At 43.7% G+C, this 19,357-nt stretch overlaps 1 protein-coding gene across 3 annotated transcripts in view; it reads right to left on the reverse strand.

Moving 5' to 3' along the window:
* The window catches only part of LOC100863851 (GATA-binding factor C), a 76,031-nt gene that overhangs the window by 30,897 nt on the left and 25,777 nt on the right, over nt 1–19,357 (reverse strand). For all 3 annotated transcript variants that reach the window (XM_086906373.1, XM_031916779.2, XM_012487320.3), the window contains one exon: nt 18,936–19,081. In XM_086906373.1, coding sequence (XP_086762499.1) covers nt 18,936–19,081 — 146 coding nt within the window. The remainder of the gene's footprint in view (nt 1–18,935; nt 19,082–19,357) is intronic.

The following is a 19,357-nucleotide window of genomic DNA, read 5'->3' on the forward strand; positions in this document are numbered from 1 at the left end:
CGCTTCCTTGAGCGTAATAATCGAGTTAAATTTTCGAATTGTCTCGACGCGACTAGAGATTAACTATTTACTTTTCTTTAAGCAGTCGGATTTTTCAAGATCGCAAACCATTCGTTTCAGAAATTATATACGATCGCGCTTCCTTCTTCCCAACAACGTGTATATAATACCTGTGCGATATCGGCCAGGAGAGGCCTCGTCTATCTCGCGGAGAAAACCGCGTGTTAAGTGTGTTAAGTGTGCTCTAGTGAACTTTTAGTCACGGCCACACCCAGCCTCCGTCCGAGGCAAGGCTGGACCTCTCACACACACCCACACCCGTGTGCTTACTTTCGTCCACGCGTATACCGGGTGGCCAACGTGAAAGGACGATCGATTTTAAGGGGGGATGAAAACAAGCGTGAAATCGAGCAATTTTCGAATGGAAGATGATGAATAAAAACTCGATTCGGATCGAGTCGAGTGAAGAGAATTTTCCAATCGGAGAATTTTTGAAATTTGAAATTTTCGAAGGAGCAAACGAATTGCGAGGAAAATTTTTTTAAATTTCCTGTTGTCGAGAATAACGGAGCGATTGGAGAAAGAGAAGGCGGCAATCCGTGTTATCCCTATAAATAAATACTCTTTCAGAAGAGTAGGAGCGAGTTCGTGGGATAACGAACGAGCCGATCGTTACTTACCGGTCGCGGGTAAATTAAAATCAATTCCCGTTATCAGAAAATTGCAATGTCGTTTACCGGCCTATTACAAGACAGACGCGATCAACGTGAAAGACAAGATCGCCTAAAACGATAATTGAAAATCATAGCTTGCCTTTACGCGATGATTTCCCGTGTGGCCGTCGATCGTGACAAATTGCCACGATCCAATTAGAGGCCGCGTTCTTTTTGCCGCGGTTGACGACCATGTTGCAAGGAAAAATTATCTTGTCCCGTGCAGCACACCTCAACTCCGCCGTTACTCTCGATCGGACGTTAATCGTTTCACGAGCGTCATTATCGCTGTATATTAATGCCGCGCCACGCCGCGCCGCTTATCCATTATGTGTTCTCGCGCGCGCACAGGGAGGGGAGGGACGAAGAAGAGAGAGAGAGAGAGAGAGAGAGAGAGAGAGAGAGAGAGAGAGAGAGAGAGACGAAGAATTTTTGGAACCGGAGAATTTTCGTTTATTTTCGCTCGGTTGGTTAATTGGAAAGATGAAATGCGGGTGGACAGATCTAGGGTACCCTAGGAATCTGGGGGAAAAGGGCGATAGATTTTCGAAAAGAAGAGGTAGATTAAAATTGAGCATTTCTAACTCTTTAGAGAGAAGCGTGTATTCATAAACGTTGGAATGTATTAAAGCTTAGAGTCGAGGAATTACCATTTATTTAAATTTTGATACGGCGGAGGGGAAGAAAAAAAAAAAAGAAGAAACCAGTTCACTTTTAAAAATACACTTGGTGACGCGTTTAACGAATAATAAAAAAAAATTCTGTCTCGAGCGTACTGAATAAAGATTCTTTCTCGTTTATGAACGCAAGAACGAAGAACGTTCGGAAAGGTTGGATCTCCGAATCGTGATCAGGGTTACGCGAAGCAATTGGCCGGTGTTACACCGGCCTCGACACGAGAAAGTTCGAGCCTAGCCAGTGCATTAATTACGTCACTGGACAAAACTTCGCCACCGCCGCCGACGCGTGCAACAAGCAACGCCGTACGTACACGGCCCTCTGTCTCTTTTCTTGTCTCGTCCACTCTACACGTGCGTCCTTGTTCGTGCACGTGCGCGCGCGCGCGCGCGCGCATGTGCAAAAGCGACGCGTAGCCGAGCAACACAACAGACGAGTATCATTATCCAGGTGTGTAACGCCGCCGCCGCCGGTGTGTGGCATTTAAGTCGTTTTACAACGCTGCTCTCTTGCCACGACACCTAGTCGCCCGCGCATTCGTAACTAGACACCGTCGTTCCAACTTCCACGCGATTCCTTCTCGTCGACGTTGACACGGGTCAACCTTTCCAACTTTTCTCCCCGGTTTTCTACGGTTTTTTACGATCTCAACTCTCGATATTCTAAATTTAAACTCGCGCATGGAAACTTTTATTTTTTTCTTTTTTTTTTTTTTTTGTCTGGGATCTAGGGGACCCTAGCATGAGAGAACAGAAAAGGAAATTAATGTAGTAATTATAATAATAATGGTAATAATAGTAGTAGATAGATTGCGCGATGAATGAGCGAGAAAGTGGATTATATGCATCTCTTTTTTTTATTGCAACGCGTTAATCGATATTCGCGGACGAATAATACTTGTTTATTGCGGTCGTAAAACATCGAATTAATTAACCACTTAATCGTTTTCCATTTTCATTTCCGTGTATAATATGCAACAGAGGAGCAGTTTAACTTCTGTCTTAAATCCTTTCATCAATTTTTTCACGGATCTCTTAACCGTCCCAATAATCCTTCTTATCATCACGATACTACACCGAGAAACTTGCATTTAATATTCCGCTCAATATTATCCCGGATTTCAATTTTACGCGTAATAAAAAAAAAATTCCTTCCGTTCTTTTTCTTTCTTCTTCCCCTTCAATTTGCACAACAAACTCTCCTTCCGTGTCTCAACTTAACTTTCCACTTTCCCAAATATTGATCCTTAAACGCTTTCTCGAGTCGATTAAACATTCATCGAACGATTATAAACGATATATTTAGAATTAAAATTTTTCCCCGCGTATTTCTGGACGATTCAAGCGGCAAAGGGACGAGAGAAGGTTGGATCGATCCACGCCAATCATCCGCGAGAGCGATCGAGGTAACTCAACTCCATCGTCGCGGCCAAGTGGTTACGAGGCGCGCGTGTACACGTAAAACCGTGTACAGGTAAATATATCGCGAGTTTGTCGTGCATAAGCGTGCCACGGATTGTGCAATCGGGCCGTGTGCACGTCAGACAATATACAACACGGCACGGCCGACAACAGGGACAGGATTGAATATCCTGTTCAAGCTTATTGGGGCAAGGTGGCCAGCCTTGCCACCTTTGATACCGGTATCGGCCCGATAGCGCTACGCCATGTTCCAATGATGGGATTCCAAAGAAAAGTCGCTTCGAATATAATTCGAAGGCCTGGAAATTCTCGCGAGGAGTTTCGATGGGGCATCAAACGAGTATACGAAATGGATGGTCTCCTCCTGCGAGGAAAATTTTCAAAACGAAACAATTTCTTTCGCGAGATTTTCGAATCGAGTTGAAATTAATCTTTTGAAAATTGGAAAACTCTTGCGAGTGTCGATAATTTAATTCTCGACGAAAATGGATGTAGACTATGTAGATTTTCTTTGGAAAAATTTTCCAAAAATTGTGCTAAAATTATCGAACTTCGATTTGGTTATCTTTCTTCCCTCCACGATTCCAAACACACGTTTCGGGGCGAGTTCTCGACGTTTCCTGATTTCTTGCGAAACTTAGTAAGATTTTCGAAAATTTTGAAAATTTCGAATGTTATCTTTCCACGATTCCAAAAAGAAATCGAGATGAAAAACTATCGACGTCCGTTTCCTGATTTTACGAAAGTTATTAAGATTTTCGAAAATTTTCAAAATTTCGAATGTTGAATGAAATGAAATACCTTCGATTTTCTATGATTTCGAACACATCGAGACGAAAAATTATCGACGTTCGTTTTCTGACGAAACTTACTAAGATTTTAGAAAATTTTGAAAATTTCGAATATTATTTTCGACTTTCTATGATTTCGAACACATCGAGATGAAAAATTATCGACGTTCGTTTTCTGACGAAACTTACTAAGATTTTCGAAAATTTTGAAAATTTCGAATGTTATCTTTCCACGATTCCAAAAAAACAATCGAGACGAAGAGCTATCGACGTTCGTTTCCTGATTTCTCGCAAACTTATTAACATTTTCGAAAATTCTATCTTTCTTAATTGCGCAAAAATTAATTTTCTAAAAATCGCCTCGAATATAAAATTCCATATCTAGAGACTGTTGCGATAATTTGTAAGATTTCCTTCGCAAGAATTTTCAAAAACTTCTATCTTTTTTGCGACTTTGTTGCGTTAAAATTATTGAGATTAATCCCCCTTCTCTCCACGATTCCATCGAGAATCACACGAGGCGAGGAACTCTCCGACGTTCGATTTCCCGATTCCTGGTAAAGCGGAAAAAAAAAAAAAAAAAAAAAAAAAAGAATAATTATCCTTCCAATCGATTCTATATTAAGCATCCGCCTGCGTCGATTTATGCATCTCAACGTGATTGCCTAGGCGTGTGTGTACGCCTTTGATTTAAATTTATAATGAGCGTTTGCAAAAAGCGACCGCGAAGGCGATTTTTCTCGCGACTTTTCCGCTCAGATGCTGAAAACGTGCGACGCGTTTCCACGTGCCACCGCCATTCATCATCAACACACCGTTTTTCTCGCCTATCTCTCTCCCTTTCTTCCTTCCTTCCTTCCTTTCTTTCCCTTTTTTTTTTTTCCTGCGCGAACATACATATTTTCAGGCCACTGTTACTCGTCGTTCGGTCAACGATCACGAGATTAGTCGCCGGTAATTATTCAACCGCTGTCATCCAACGTGCCTCGTGACAATCCGTCTTGGCTTGTCACGTTGGCCAGCTTAATCGTATCAACCATCCACCATGGCCGCCTCCTCCTCCTCCTCCTCCTTCTCCACTTTCGAGCGATAACGTTAATTAGATAAGACTTTACGGTATTCTCGAATACTTTGCCCGTTCAGGTAGTCGAAGATCGGTGGAAGACGCAAACGGATGGAAGAAGCAAACCGATTTATCCCAATCGAGCGTTACACGGAAAAATCGTATCGCTTACGCGTTGAATTAATTGCTTCATCGATCGATAATTGACTTGTATATATACTGGTTTCGAGAGGATGATGCAACATGGCGACGCCTGGTTCGACATCTCTCTTCTTCGACCTCTTTTCTTCACTTTCAACGCGAGATTTTCCATCATCCTTCGTCCAACTTTTCCGAAACCCGGTTAAGAATCGTCCAATCCCTCCTCCCTTTTCCTTTAATCTCCCGATCTCTCCGGTACCAGTCTATTATAATTGTTAATGGAAGAAAAAAATACCCGTGTATCGTCCTTGATTCCTGCCGTCGGCAAAAAACGTTCGATAATTATGTATTCTCGATCGTGCGCCTCGAGAACGCAAAGGCGAGAGTAAGGCGAGAGAGGAGAGACAGAGAGAGAGAGGGAGAGAGAAGGAGAGACCCGGTCAACATTTACCATACGGTCTCGAGCCGCAACAACAATAGAGACAACATAATGACGCTATAAATAAATAATAATGCCACGGTCTAAGCACGGTAGAAAGGCCTCTTTGTTGCGGCGTACCCACTTGCCTCGCGTTTATTATTCCACCGAGGACTGGGCACGCTCCAACGGTTGCCGGATATATCGGGGGGAAAAAGAAGCGACGCGTATTTCGGCCAAAAAATTCTCGAGGAAGAGGATTGGAGGAGGGAAAGGGTTCTTCGGTTCGATAAAATTGGAGGGGCGAAGGTGGATCCGATTGTTTTAATAATCGAGGCTCGGCCACGACGACGACGAGCTTATCCGTTTATTATTTACGTATTACGTAAGTGTAATGATGAGCGAATTAAACGATCACGGGCGAGGAGGAGGTGAATCAACGCGAGAAACAATCGTTTTTCTATTTCGAGAGGACGAGTTTTCTTCTTTCGTCTTTCTTGTTGTTAACGAGAATAATAACGATCGTGATTTTTTGAAAAAAGTGGATACACGACGGCGCTCGATAATCGATCGAGTTAGGGGAAAGGAGCGCAAATTTATTCCGCGTAACGTTGAAATAAAATGCTGGACGGCCGAACGAAACAGATTGGCCGTCCTAATGAGCCAATACTTCGATTAATATTTACCATAAATGCTTTTTATCGGCCATAATTTATATTCCATACTTATCGATACACGTGTACCGGCTCTGCTCGACTAGGTGTAGAACCAGGGTTGGGCCACGTTCTGCACGCCGTTTATTCCCCGAGCGTCGGCCAACCGGCGGACGTTTTAATGATGAGAATGGTAAGTGTATCTTAGCGGTAAAGCCCATGACTGTCGCCGGGAATAGTTGTTGCGCGTTCGTTCGCGTTTATACGGCCGCGATAAATTACGTTCCCCACGGTTGCACCGAGACTTCCGAATATCCACCGCGACTCCATCGATCCTGCGGCTCCCAGCTGCTTCGAGAAGCGTCGTCAACCGAAGAAACATGGCTTCTCATCCCTCGAACGTCCAACAGTTGCTGCGATTTCACTTATCTCTCGAGCCTCGTTTATGTTTTGGGTTTTTCGATAGAAATCCGAAAGAAAAACTTTATTTTGACTCTATCACTACTCTTGTAACAGTTTATATACTTATCGTAAACAGATTGTTGGACAACGGAAGAAATACACGATACATTTTCAAGAATCGTGGTTTTCGATTATTTTGATTCTTGCTCTTACTTTTTCCACGACAATTATCAACAAATTAACACGTTTCGACAAACGATACATCTCTGATGATATTGAATTTTGATTTAAGACGTGTCAAAAAATCGTGTAACTAGTAGTCAATTACACGATAAGAACTCGAGAAGAAGTTTGTATAATTTCGACTCTTAATTTCGACAAGAACTTTATATAAAGAAGCGACGAAAGCGATTCACTTGCGAGAAAGATAATTGGCGGAGTGAGACATCTGGCGGTGGCGAATCTTTGGATTGGCCAGTGATCATCGAGACAATCTCGTGACTCTTGGCGCAATTTTACACGCAAATGTGCTCGATTATACGTAAGGGTTTATAATTTCAAACTGTCGACGACAAGACGAAGAGGATCGCCGGTTAATAGGCGAGAGAGGTCCGGTGTTGTCCGAGTTTAGAGCGATCGTCACGCCGTTTATTCAGTCGCGCGACTAATCGCCGGGACAGGCGTGAGCGAGCGCGAGCACGCGGTCACTTATCGGTGGAAATTGCCGGTGCGCGCCTACGTTGTTCGCGTGTGCACCGGGACAAAGCGATAAATAACGTCCGCGGCGGCCATTACTTGTCGCTCACCCTCCGGGGGTGCGCACAGCCACCCCCGCGCACGCTATTATTCGTTTCCCGACTTTCCACCGGAACCGCTGGAGAATCGATCACGAACTGACCGGCTTCGTCCCTTCCTTTCTCCGCTTTCGCCTTCCTTCCGACCAACCGGATTACCGGACGCGACAGGGAAAAAACCTGGTGGAAAAAATGCAAAGACTCGATAAAAGTTGAGAGCGGAAGAAAAAGAATCGAAGAGAATCGGACGATTTTGTGCCCGACTCGTTCACCGTCGGGTTTCAACAGCCTCTCGATGGAGGAGAATGACAAGCAAATTGTCCGGTGGAGCCAACTCCACTCATATTAATCCCGCGTTGTTGCGCTTTTTGTCTTCGTTAACGATCACTCCGGTTTCGAGTCATTCGGCCTATTATTAGCTTCTGTAACGTTCTCTAACCCGCTTGTAACCCGAGTTGCTTGTTTCGTGCGTAAAAGGGGGGCCGGTGCACTTATCCCCGGTATATTATTTCGTCAAGTGTACTTTCGACAAATAAACGCACCTGATCCTTGAGCCACGGTTACCCACCGTTCAAGAAAAGAGCAATTAACAACAACCTAATCCAACATCGTCCATCGTGCATACATACGTGAACATTATTATTATTATTATATTAAATTACCAAAGTGGATGGACCGAGTCCACCTCTATCGATCCCACCGCTCGAGCCACCCGTCCCGTTCCGACGGAAAGAAAACCAGCGATGCCGTCCCGTCCGACGGCAACATGGAGCGACGCCAACGCCGCGCAGCGCCGGACCTCCGCCATGGAGCGTTGGCGCACGTTACAATTGGCCAACGGCTGGCGTCTGCGCGGCATTCCATCCGCGTATTGACTTTGCACCCTCTCCTCTGCCCTCCTACGACGCCACCCCTGTGTAACAACAACCACCGACCGACCGACCAACCCAAACCAACCCAACCCAACCCTACCCCTCTGCCGCGCACAGAAACTTCTTCTCGCTCTGTCTACTCTGCCTCTCCATTTCGCTCGAGCGTATGCACGGCGGCGCGCATATGCACATACGCTCTCCTCGCACGCACACACCAGCCCTCCTCCTCCTCTCGCGAGGCACACGAGCGCGCAGGAACAAAGAACGAACGCGGAACGAGCGAGCGAGCGGGAGGGAGGGAGGGAGGCACGGCAGGAGGGGGGGGGTGAGGACACAAAGGAAGGTGACTCGGTTCACGGGTAACGCACGAAAGCCACGAGAGCGGCGGGGCGAGGGGAGGGAAGCGGCGGAGATGGATAGGCAGGAGGGGGGGGGAGGGGAAGGGTACACGCGAGGCGAGTGTCTTACAATTGATTTTCACGCCAGTTTGATTTATTCGAGCGCGCCACCGGCAGCCGCGTTTTTCGTGCCCGCGGGCATCCAACGACGATGGAGGAGAGGAGAGAGAGCCCCGGCCAACCAGTCGGCCTACACCGTCCACCCGCTACACTCCTCCCTCTCCTCTTTCCTCTTCTCTTCTCTCCTCCTCCTCCTCCTCCTCCTCCTTCTTCTCCCCTCGTTCTCCGCGACCCAAGATTTATGGACTTCCACGACGATTCTTTTTAGATCGACGAGACCCTTTTTCTGGTAGCCAGGTTCCGCGCCAGCTTCGCCCCGGATACCCGACCATTTCCGAGAGAACGATTCTGTTACGAGATGAATTTTCTCTACCGCGTGTTTCGCTACCTCTTCATTAGTCGAGTAAATGGTGTCTCTACGTCTACGTTCTTTCTTTCCTCGCAATATTTAAACTTCCACAAATGATTATAATCAAATGATTGTTCTTAAGTTGAAGATGTGAGACTCGTACAAGGAGTAGTAGTAGATTTTAATCGAATCGTTGTTAAGATATTTTATAACAGTTTTTTTTTGTAATTCGTACAATATTAAACGTCGACACCACACGTTTAAATCGATTCTACCGGTTGCTGCGCAGAAAAGTATCGAGTATCGTCCCTATTCGCTACGATAAGATAAAAAAAAGAAAAAGAAAAAAAGTCCCCGTAGGACACGTGTGCCTAGTAACTTCTCCAGAATCCAGAGAGACGAGGAGAGATAAGAGAAAATCCGGGCAATCTCGAAACTTTCAGAGCTACGTTTCTCCCGAGGATTTTTCTCCCCGTATAATTTTCGTCCGGAAGCAGCCCCGAAAATCGAGTCCACCCCAACCAGCGATCCTCTACCCTCGTAGCATGGGAAAGACGCGGCGGGATTGGTCCTCGATAGCTGGAGGGGTCGTTTCCCGGACACGGGTGGGATCCATAGAGATCGCGACCAATGATAGAGTACGCAGCTGCCCTGGGGAATCCACCACGAATCCTTCTTCGAAGATCCGGACCCCTTTTGACGAGGGGCAAGCGAGGCTGACGCCTCGAAACGCCGATAGGGCCGTGGATTACCCTTGCCAGGGCTCTCCTCGACCCCTAACAGCCACGCTTAATCATGCTTACATGTGGGAAACGATAACAATTTAGCCTGGGTGAGTGGAGGCAGAACGATCGAGGACAATGGGAAGGGAAGGAATCGTGGACAAGGTGGGATCGATGGTTTTTCGCGGATTCACCCGGGGCAATTACACGGAGAAACACTTCCACGGGTGAAACATTCCTGCATATAAATCGCCAACTGCACACACGATCGATCGTCGTGAAACATGGTTGCATCGTGCACCTGTGTGCACGGCGCGGTGCGGTGACCTCGAAACAATGCATTCTTCGGCCGCGATCGACTTTTCCATCGGGCGAATCGAGTAGACTGCATTTTCACTTCGTCACCTGAAAATTAATTTCTTTCGCTAAACGTTTCCCTTTCCCCGCGTCCATTTCCCTTACTTTTTGTGGATCGTTATATCGTTTCATGATCGGAGACGATTTAACCGAGACAGAAGTCAGAAATTTTTTTTTTCTCTTTAATAATTATTCTTCTTTAGAATAATTATTTACAAGGCGAGATTTCTCGAGCGAGGAATATCGCTCTAAACAACGGCCGGCACGGAAACGAACGAACGAACGAACGAACGAATGAACGCACGCGAAGAAAATTCTTTCGTACTTTCTCGCGTGGTTACGGCCCCGCAAGTTTCACGCGCAAGATCCCTCGCTGCTACAATGTTGCTTACATTCGCCGCCGTTTCACCTGCAATTTGCTCGAATTTTTTTCCTCCATCCTCCCCGTTCCACGCTTTATTCTATATCAGTCGCGTGGAAACCTTGAGCCTCTATTAAGTATATACATTGAATCCATTGTTTTTCAAGTCTACCCTTTTTAATTAAAATAATGTCTGAATATATGACTACGATCGGTTCCGAACGATGCCGAATGGTGGCGAATAGTGCCGAACCGAGTGGTCGTTCCACAACGAGAGAATAGACCCGTCGCGCATGCGTCAATAGTAATAATCAGAGAACGAACCTAATCTCAAATTAACTCGATGTAATCACGTTCTACATTATCTTGATCGTAAAAATTTCGCTAATTGAATCCAAGTCAATCTTGCAACGATGAAGTAGGAAAATATAAAAAGATTACTTTTTTTTTTCGATAAATTCAATAACGGTTAAATCATCGTGGATCGTAGATAATAGCGAAACCTGCCTCGAGTCGGCGAGGCATATTAGGAAGCGGTGGGGATAACTCGTGAGCGTAAGCGGACAAATTCACGTCCGTATATCCGGACACGGTTTCGTTTCGTTCTTCTTTTTTTTCACGGCGTAAGAAGTGGCGTATGAAAATTTCCCAACAAATCTGTCCCGGGATAAAAAGGGGAGCGATCGAGGCAAGCCGAATTGGTCGAGGTAAATCAATTTCGAGTCCGTCGCTTGTACCAGCACGGTAGTTTATCGAGCGGGCCGATTGTTTCTTTGTGTCGGTGAATGATCGATCGACTTGTCGGACAGTCGAAAACTGGTCGTCCAATCGCGGCGTGCCGAATCTTAAGTAGCCGGCCGGCTACGAGAAAAAAGTATTGTCCGGCTTGTAACGGTGTCCACCACTCTCTCGTTTCGACTCTCTTATTATCGCGTCGATTGCGATTCAAATTCGTACTCTGGGTCTCTCCTGATCGTCCAATATAATTGCGCGCGAATATATATCCTTGATGCACAAGGACACGTAGTAGTGCAACGTGCAACAAAAAGGAAAAGAGCGAACGAAACTCGATCGTCCAATTGCAAAGTTAATAACCGACCGGTTGTCAAATAGGAAAAGTCGAGGAAAAGGGGAAAAAGAAGCATAGAGAATAAGAAAAAGAGGGAGAGAATTACGCTTGATAGGTGACGAAGGACATAGGTGTGAAGAAGCCTTCAGGCCGCAAAAAAAAAAGAAAAAAAAAAAAAGAGAGACGAGCCAATTACGACGGTGGGACGGAATAAATCCAGAGAAGGAGGACGCGTAACGAATCGTCCTAACCTATTAACTTGTAAATTGCTTCCGACTGGCGTGCACAGGCAATCCTGGCCGGGCATAAATTCGCGAAATAAATCGTGGCGTTTGTCGTCCCCAACAAGACGCGGTTGTTATTAACCGATCGCTCCGTCCAACCTAACCTCTCCTCCTCTCGACCTATAAACGATACCCCCTCCTCTTTTTATAACTGAAATTTCACCCGATCCCCGTTTCATTAAAATTGCAAATGGGGAAAACATCCTGCAATCTCCGAGGACACTCTAATTCCCGATTCGAGCATTCGATAAGGATATTCCAGGATATTCTAAGCGTGTAGAGCCGATCACAGCCTGGAACCTGTTTCGCCTCGATCGAAATAGGAACTTTTGCTTCGAACCGGTGACGAGCGTGCGATAAAGGGGCGAGGAAATCGACGAAGGAACACTACTATCTCGGATACTATCTTCGACACCATCTTCTTATTCCCATTCCTTTCCCCCCCCCCTCCCCTCCCTCTCGAGTCTTCTTTGGGGAGAAAGAGAGGAGGGGAGGAGGGAAAGAGAGCAGTGATGGCGCGGTTGGACAGCGACGTTATTCAAAGTGTGAACGGATGCAAATCTCGTCTCTCATGAGCGGAATTTTCAAGGAAGCTGAAAGATGGATGGAGCACGCCGCCGGCACCGGACAATACGACGACATTTGCATCTGGTACATAATTCAGTCGCCGTTTCTGCCCCCGACCACGGGCTGCGTGTGCTGCTCATAAACCATCGTGCCGCCGATCTCACGAAATCCGCCTCCCAGGGAAATCTTCTCCTTTCTTTTCTCTCTCTCTTTTTTTTTTTTTTTTACACTTCCTCCACAGAGATCTTTTTCTTTATTCCGACGAATTGCAAACTACGAGCTACGAATTCTTTCCATCCCTTATCTTTGGTTAGATCGGCGTTTGTAAAGTTTTCTTACAACTTTTCCTCGTCCCGAAAAAAGTTCTTTGTTAACGATTCGTGATCATTTGGAGGGGGGAGGAGGGGGGAAAGAATACGGATTATTATCTTCCACTTAGAGATAATCCGAGCGATCTAATAATAATAATAATCGAAACGTTTAATCACACAGACGCGTGATTAGATTAGATAATTAATTCTGCCACGTAATAAATGCGGATAATATAATCGGTAGAGCGATTTCTAAGAAAGAGAAAAAGAAGAGTCATCGTTGTATCAATAAATTTCAGAGAAATTTAACCAAGAGAGAGAGAGAGAGAGAAAGCGTCTCGAATAATTTAAAACTTTTTTTTTTTTTTCCACTCACCGAGAAGAAAGCGAACGTGGCGAGTTTAGGATCATTAATAACCAAATTAAGAGATCACGTGCTACACGTGATTTCCCCTTTAAAATCATTCGTTGATCTCCGTAATAATTAATCCCGATAATGGCGTGATAATCGGTTGGAACGGAACGTATTCTCGTTCAAACGCGTGAAAAGCTTTACTTTCAGCCGAGGGAAACTCGACGGATCCGAGGGCAATTTCTACGCGAAACGGGCACAATGGCGGCGGCAGATCGCGCGGATAACGCATTGTGCCACCAGGCCAAACGACATTTTCCTCCGACGGGTTCACGGATAGTCGTTTCCAAGCGGATTCTTTTCTCGGAAGAGTCGTCGCCCGATCTCTGCTCGCACGTGTCTTCGAAATTTACGCTACTGAAACGCGTAAATGGCTTCTGAAATACGGGAGCAATGTTAATAAATGTTTTCCAAACACCTGTTACACACTAAAATGAACGAGTATGGAATGAAATTTGTGTCGATCAAATTGAACTTGTTACATTTTTGTTCCAAAATGTTGCGAAAAATGAGGATCCTGCGACTTGTATTTTGAATAGTAAACACTTCCCTCTATCGAGCGGGAACAAGTATCGCGACGTTGGTTGAAACGAGGAGGGGGCGAAAAATTTTCAATTTTCCTTCGCTATTTGAAACGCGGCTGGTTGCCGAGAAAAATGTCAGAGGGCACGGCTTCGGCGAAAAAATTCCTCTCCCCGGCGGATTAACGGGTCCCGCGAGCGACGCTGGCGCTTCTGTTGCCACTGGAATGTCCAGGAACGCCCGGAGGACCGTAACTCCGCGCGGTGTTGCACGGCGTGGCATGGCGCGCGCGATAACCATCGGCCAGGACGACGAGAAGAAAAGGTAGATAGAGAGAGAGAGAGAGGGAGAGGGAGCTCGTGTAGGACAGCCGTTAACGAGCGATTCCACGCAGAAGCCTGGCCCTCCTCTCCTTCCTCTCCCACCACCGCGTCCACCACCCTTTCTCCGCCACACTCCAAGGATCCTCGAGGATTCGCTCGTTGGAAAACCTCTCCTCTTCAAATATTGCAGGGGTGGCTTGCCCCTTGTTGCGCCCCGAATAAAACAGAGACATCCGTCCAACCGAACGAGAAAGAAAGAAAGAAAAAAGAAAGCAAGAAAGGAAACGACGCAGAAGAGAAAGGAATATATAAAAAAAAAAAAAAAAAAAGAAAGAAAGAAAAAAGCAGCGAAAAGTTCCCAGCTGTTCGAGGCCTATCTCCACGATGGATCAAAGATGGCGGACGGGTCGGTTGAGCGGCACGAGGAGAGAGAGAGAGAGAGAGAGTTTCAACCCTTGCTATCTGGCCCATCGGGGCTTTCGAGCACGTTGGACTCTGTACCCGGTTCATAATAAACGCTCGGCTGGAATTTCCGTGGAAGAGACACGTCGGCACAATGCGTTTTCACGTGCGCCCGATATGTGCCACGACTTTATTATTTCGGGAGAGGAGGAGAGGGGAGGGGAGGGGAGAGAGAGAGAGAGAGAGAGAGGGTGAACGTATACCTGGTGGTGGCCGCCCTTTGTTTCGCTGATCGTATCAGCGACGGCCCTCTTTCTCTCCTCTCGTCACATCTGCGACCGGATTCGCTCCCACCGCTCGGTCGGTAAAAACGCGACATATTGTGCGAAAAGCATATGGCCCTCGTGGCTCCTCCTATTTTTCGGTGTCCCCCCTTTTTCACCACTTCTCCCGAGGGGGTCGAGGATCGTTAATCGACCGGATTCACCGCGTTCCTGCCTTCCTTCGAACGTGTTTCTCCTCCGTACGTGTGTGTGTGTAATATTATACGTGTATATTTGTACGGCGCGGAGATACGTGCGTCGTAACGCGGTCGTAAATCGTTGTATCAATCGACGGTGCAATTGACGTCGCGATCGAATATATATAACGTTGTCGGTAATCGGTACGAGTTGGGATTTTTTGCCGGATCGACTCTTTACGGCCGCGATATATTTCCAGACGAGCTATTATAACTTGTAACAGATCGGTGATTAGACTTCATTAAGAGGAGATTAGCATTCTTACCGGTCGGCTATTAAACTATATCGTTGCAAGATCGAATTGTAAGATATCGGTACTTCAAACTTCAACCACTACCGCAACACTGCTCGAGGAGAAGATGTAATTCCGTGCAAGTTCTTCTTTTATATATACAGATTTAAATTAATACATTTATCATTTACTCCGTGTTTATCTCTTCGTATGATTCGCAAGCAACATGATCGAGGATTTGAACAAGATATTATTTTCAGCAGGTAGAACTCTTTCCACGAGTTTCTCCTCGTCGAGAAGAATAAATTGGATAGGAAAAGGAAAAAAGAGGAGGAAATATTCGCGCACAATCGTAATATCGAGGGCAAAGTTTCGTCGAAGCCCGTGGCCAATGGCTCGGCTCGATTATTAAAATAAAGGAGAGAAACCCGCGGGGAGAAAATTACAGCCGTCGAGCCGAAAATGTGACACGCGTGCCGGCGATAAGGCGACGCCTACCGATTTAAACCGATACATATTTTATTGGGAAGGATAGCGCGAACGGATCCACGACGCGAGCCTCGGTTGAATGATGGGTGGGCGGGCCACGGCTCGTCGTAATATTTGGTGGGTTCAAAAATTTTGCCGAATTAAATGTTTCCCGAAAAATTATCAAGATCAATTGTTACGCGTTCTGCGACAAGTTCAAACATGTTCGAAAATTATTAATTTAACTTTGTAATTATTTTGCGGATCGTATTATGCCGTGTTGGATACTCTACTCTTTATAATCATGATTACGATTTTGATAGGCTATAATGAAATTTTTATTCAAACTATGGGAATATTTATGTGTTTATGCAAAACTTGAATATATAAAAACTTAGGGAATTATGATATGCAAAATGATACGAAAGTATTCAAAGTATAGAATATAATAGGTTATAATATTTGAGGAATAAAGCAAATCTCTATTCAAAACATTTCTTTGATCGTATTCGCGAAAATTTAATTTTGCAAAAAAAAAAAAAAATCTGCGATTAATTAAGCACGATGACTTTCCGTTTTTTATGTTGAACAATCGAAGTGAAAGATATCTATGATATTCCGATATCATAATTGGATAAATTTGAGAAAATATGTTACCATATTTCCACGTTATTACAAAACATGCTTGAACTTTATAGATATATTATAAAGTTGCGAAAAAATTCTTTCTGAAGAGAGTCATACATAATCGAATGAACGATACACAAGCTTGTGCATCTATTCAATATATTTGAGTTTATTGAGGATTAATTGTCGTTCGATCGATTTCGATTTCTCTCGATATAAAAATCGTGGATTGAATCGTGAATCTCTGTTGAAAAACGCGTTGGATTGATAGAGTGAAGGAGCGGCCGACAAATGACGGCAAAAACGTGATGATTAATAAATCTAAGGTGCGTGAGCGGCGTAATTAGAGAAGCGAGCAGGTGGCGGCTAGAAAAAGCTTGAATCCATCAGCTTTGCTCTATCGCGCACAGGAGAAAGCGCGCGAGAGGGATAGTGAAACGTCACTGGTCGGCTATGCGCTTTTGCATCCGCGGAATGCAGTCAATCTCTTCTCTCGAGATCGTGTATTAAGCCTATGATCGAACAACGAAGCGCTTACTTTCCCTTTGTAGACCGAGGAGTCTTCGTACATTCTTATTAATCGTGATTCGAATCCGCGATTATAAAAATATATTCTTTTATATATATATAAACTTGTGTGCGAGCGTGGACGAGAGATTCTAACCGTTTGTTAGCATTTCCAAGTTTAATCGAATCTGTAATTATGAATAATTATGAATATTTTAACTATGAAATTATACGCGATCGATCGAATAAAAATTAAAGGATATCTGATTTGCTTATAAATGATATTTGTTTAAGAAAAATAAATAAAGTACGTTAATATACGTCAATTTTGTTTTTTCTTTTTTTTTTTTTAAATGGAATCATAAATTTTTGATAATATAATAACTCGTAACGATTTTCAACAGATTTTATAATTATTCGAATGAAAAATTTTAAATGAGAGATACCTGTATAACCTAAATCCAACGTCGTCGTTTTGAATGTCATTTGAATTCATCCGTAAATATTGAACTCGATCCGTTTAATTTTTCAACGCGAAAAATGATCGATGAAAAATTCTGTTGGGTAGACCACACCGGGTTAGAATTTATGAATCTAGGAACGAAACGAGGGAAGACGAGACCGATATCGAGTTTCGCCATTTCGTTTGCGTAGGTGCCAGCCTGCTCGACGAAAATAGATCGAATTCACACGAACTGTACGAGCCGATTGCACGAAAGCCTCTGTTACCCTTCGTGGTATCGATCCTAGGCTAAGTCCTACCGATATCCCCCGTAATTCCGAATTTCCATTTCTAATGCGTTTCCCTCGTGTTCGAATTATTTTTCAAACGGCCCTGCTCGACGCACTTTTTTTCCTTCATACGAATAATTTCACAAATGTATGATATAAACATACATCATAAATACACGTAATTATTTTCACTTGTCGATTCCACTTTTGAGTATATATATATATATATATATATATAAAGAATCAAAGAAAACGAAAATAAAATAATTTCTAACCTCTCAAAAAATCTTCTTTCTTTCATCCATCGTCAAGAATTCATCTTCTCATTGATTCCTTATTATTTCGCTTTTAATTCAATAAATGCGGATTACATAACGTTAATATAATCATGATTTTTTGTTTGCTTTTTATCCTTTTAATCACATAACATATTTTCCATTCACTTAGTTGAATCTTGATCGACCATTACACTTCGCATCGCGTGATCTTCTATTTCCTAATTGTTTCGTATGGTGGCGTTCTAGTTGCCTTCGTTACCTTCAGAAATTGAAATTTATCTTTCTATTCTCGTACTTTACTTTCCCTTGAATTTCACCATACATTTTTTTGGAAAATTTGGGCCATGTATTTACACACGTACACACATATTCTAATCGATGATGAATACGCAAACAGGAACACACCGTCGCGCGTTAATGGTCACGTACAGGAAATTAGCTTGGCCTTGTTTTATCTTGCATTCTGATGACTGCATCTGCGTATCGCGAGAAACACATAACTCCGTTGCACCGCGAGCACGTATTAATTAAGCATGTGCGGCTCGATGAGCGCCAAGGAAACGATCAAGGACACCGCTTTTACGAGCCAGACAGGTGCACGAGAGCTTTTCAACGAATCGTCGATTCCCGTTCGACGGGAAAGGGACAATGATAGAGGGCTCTGCGTCGTGTAAAATTTTCGATTTTTTTTTTTTTGCATTAGCTGCAAATATAATATATAGTGGGCTTAAGCAAAGAGACTTAGAATTCTAAGACTAATCTGGAAATATATTTCCATAATGATTTTTTTGTTTTTTTGTTTTTTTTTTTTTATATCAATAATCAAGTGCTATTTTAATAGCATGTAATGCTACGTTTTATATACAATTTATTATTCGACAAGCAATTAGAGAATTTCAACGAGATTGTATCATTATATACTTTTGATCTTGTCTTTTTAAATGATTTAAAAGTAAAATTAACCTCACTTTCTGACGTATTTTCAATTTTGACGTCGAAATGTATAATTATTGTCCAATTTTTCTTAAATCTTGAAATGACACGATATTTTAATAAAGTTGTCCTTTTATCCTTTTTAATCCAAAAGGATATACTCGAAAAATATATACGAGGAAGTTGATAGAATTAAACGGGCAACATGTAGACAAGGCAAAAACTAAATGAATATATTACACGTGTTACGTAAGAGTGACAACCTTTATACATCAATCTAATACTTCCGAAAGGCGGATATAAACAGAGATCTCCGTTACGTGTACACGAAATATACACTCTTTATCTCTAACAAGATTCTGATATTTTTCGTGGACGGCTCGACAAAGTTACGTAAAAGTTTCCTCTCCGCGTCAATTTACAATTCAAATCACGAACATTGTATGCGTCTTCGATCCTTCCCGACCGAAACTATCCACGCCAAATGTATTATCGTGCAAGTGAATAAAAAAAAAAAAAAGAAGAAAGAAAAGTGGTTCAGCTTAGGTACTTACCAGCCGTCGTTTCGGCTTGATGAGAGGTCGGTTCTGCCCGTTCATCTTGTAGTAGAGGCCGCAAGCGTTGCAAAGGTAGTGACCGGTACCGTCCCGTCTCCACAGTGGCGTCGATGTCGCGCCGCAATTCACGCATTCGCGGCCCTCTATCGGAAGAATAGCGTGGAAACGACGAATTCGAATTAATCTCGCAATTTTTAGGTTATGGTTCGATACAAGCATTACAATGATACCGACCGAACGACCGGTAAAACGAATTCTTCTTGCATTACGATCTATCAACTGTTTATCATTCTCTTTTTTTATTTTTGCTTCATCTATTATCTATATTAGTAATCGAGAAAATTAGAATTTTTAATCGCGATCGGAAGAATTCGATTTACGTGTATTGTTCGATCGTTCAATCGAAAGCTTAAAAAGCT

The sequence above is a fragment of the Apis florea genome, unplaced genomic scaffold, assembly GCF_048593485.1.
Source record: "Apis florea isolate Af1SG1 unplaced genomic scaffold, ASM4859348v1 contig_2492_pilon, whole genome shotgun sequence".
In the NCBI taxonomy this organism is placed as follows: domain Eukaryota; kingdom Metazoa; phylum Arthropoda; class Insecta; order Hymenoptera; family Apidae; genus Apis; species Apis florea.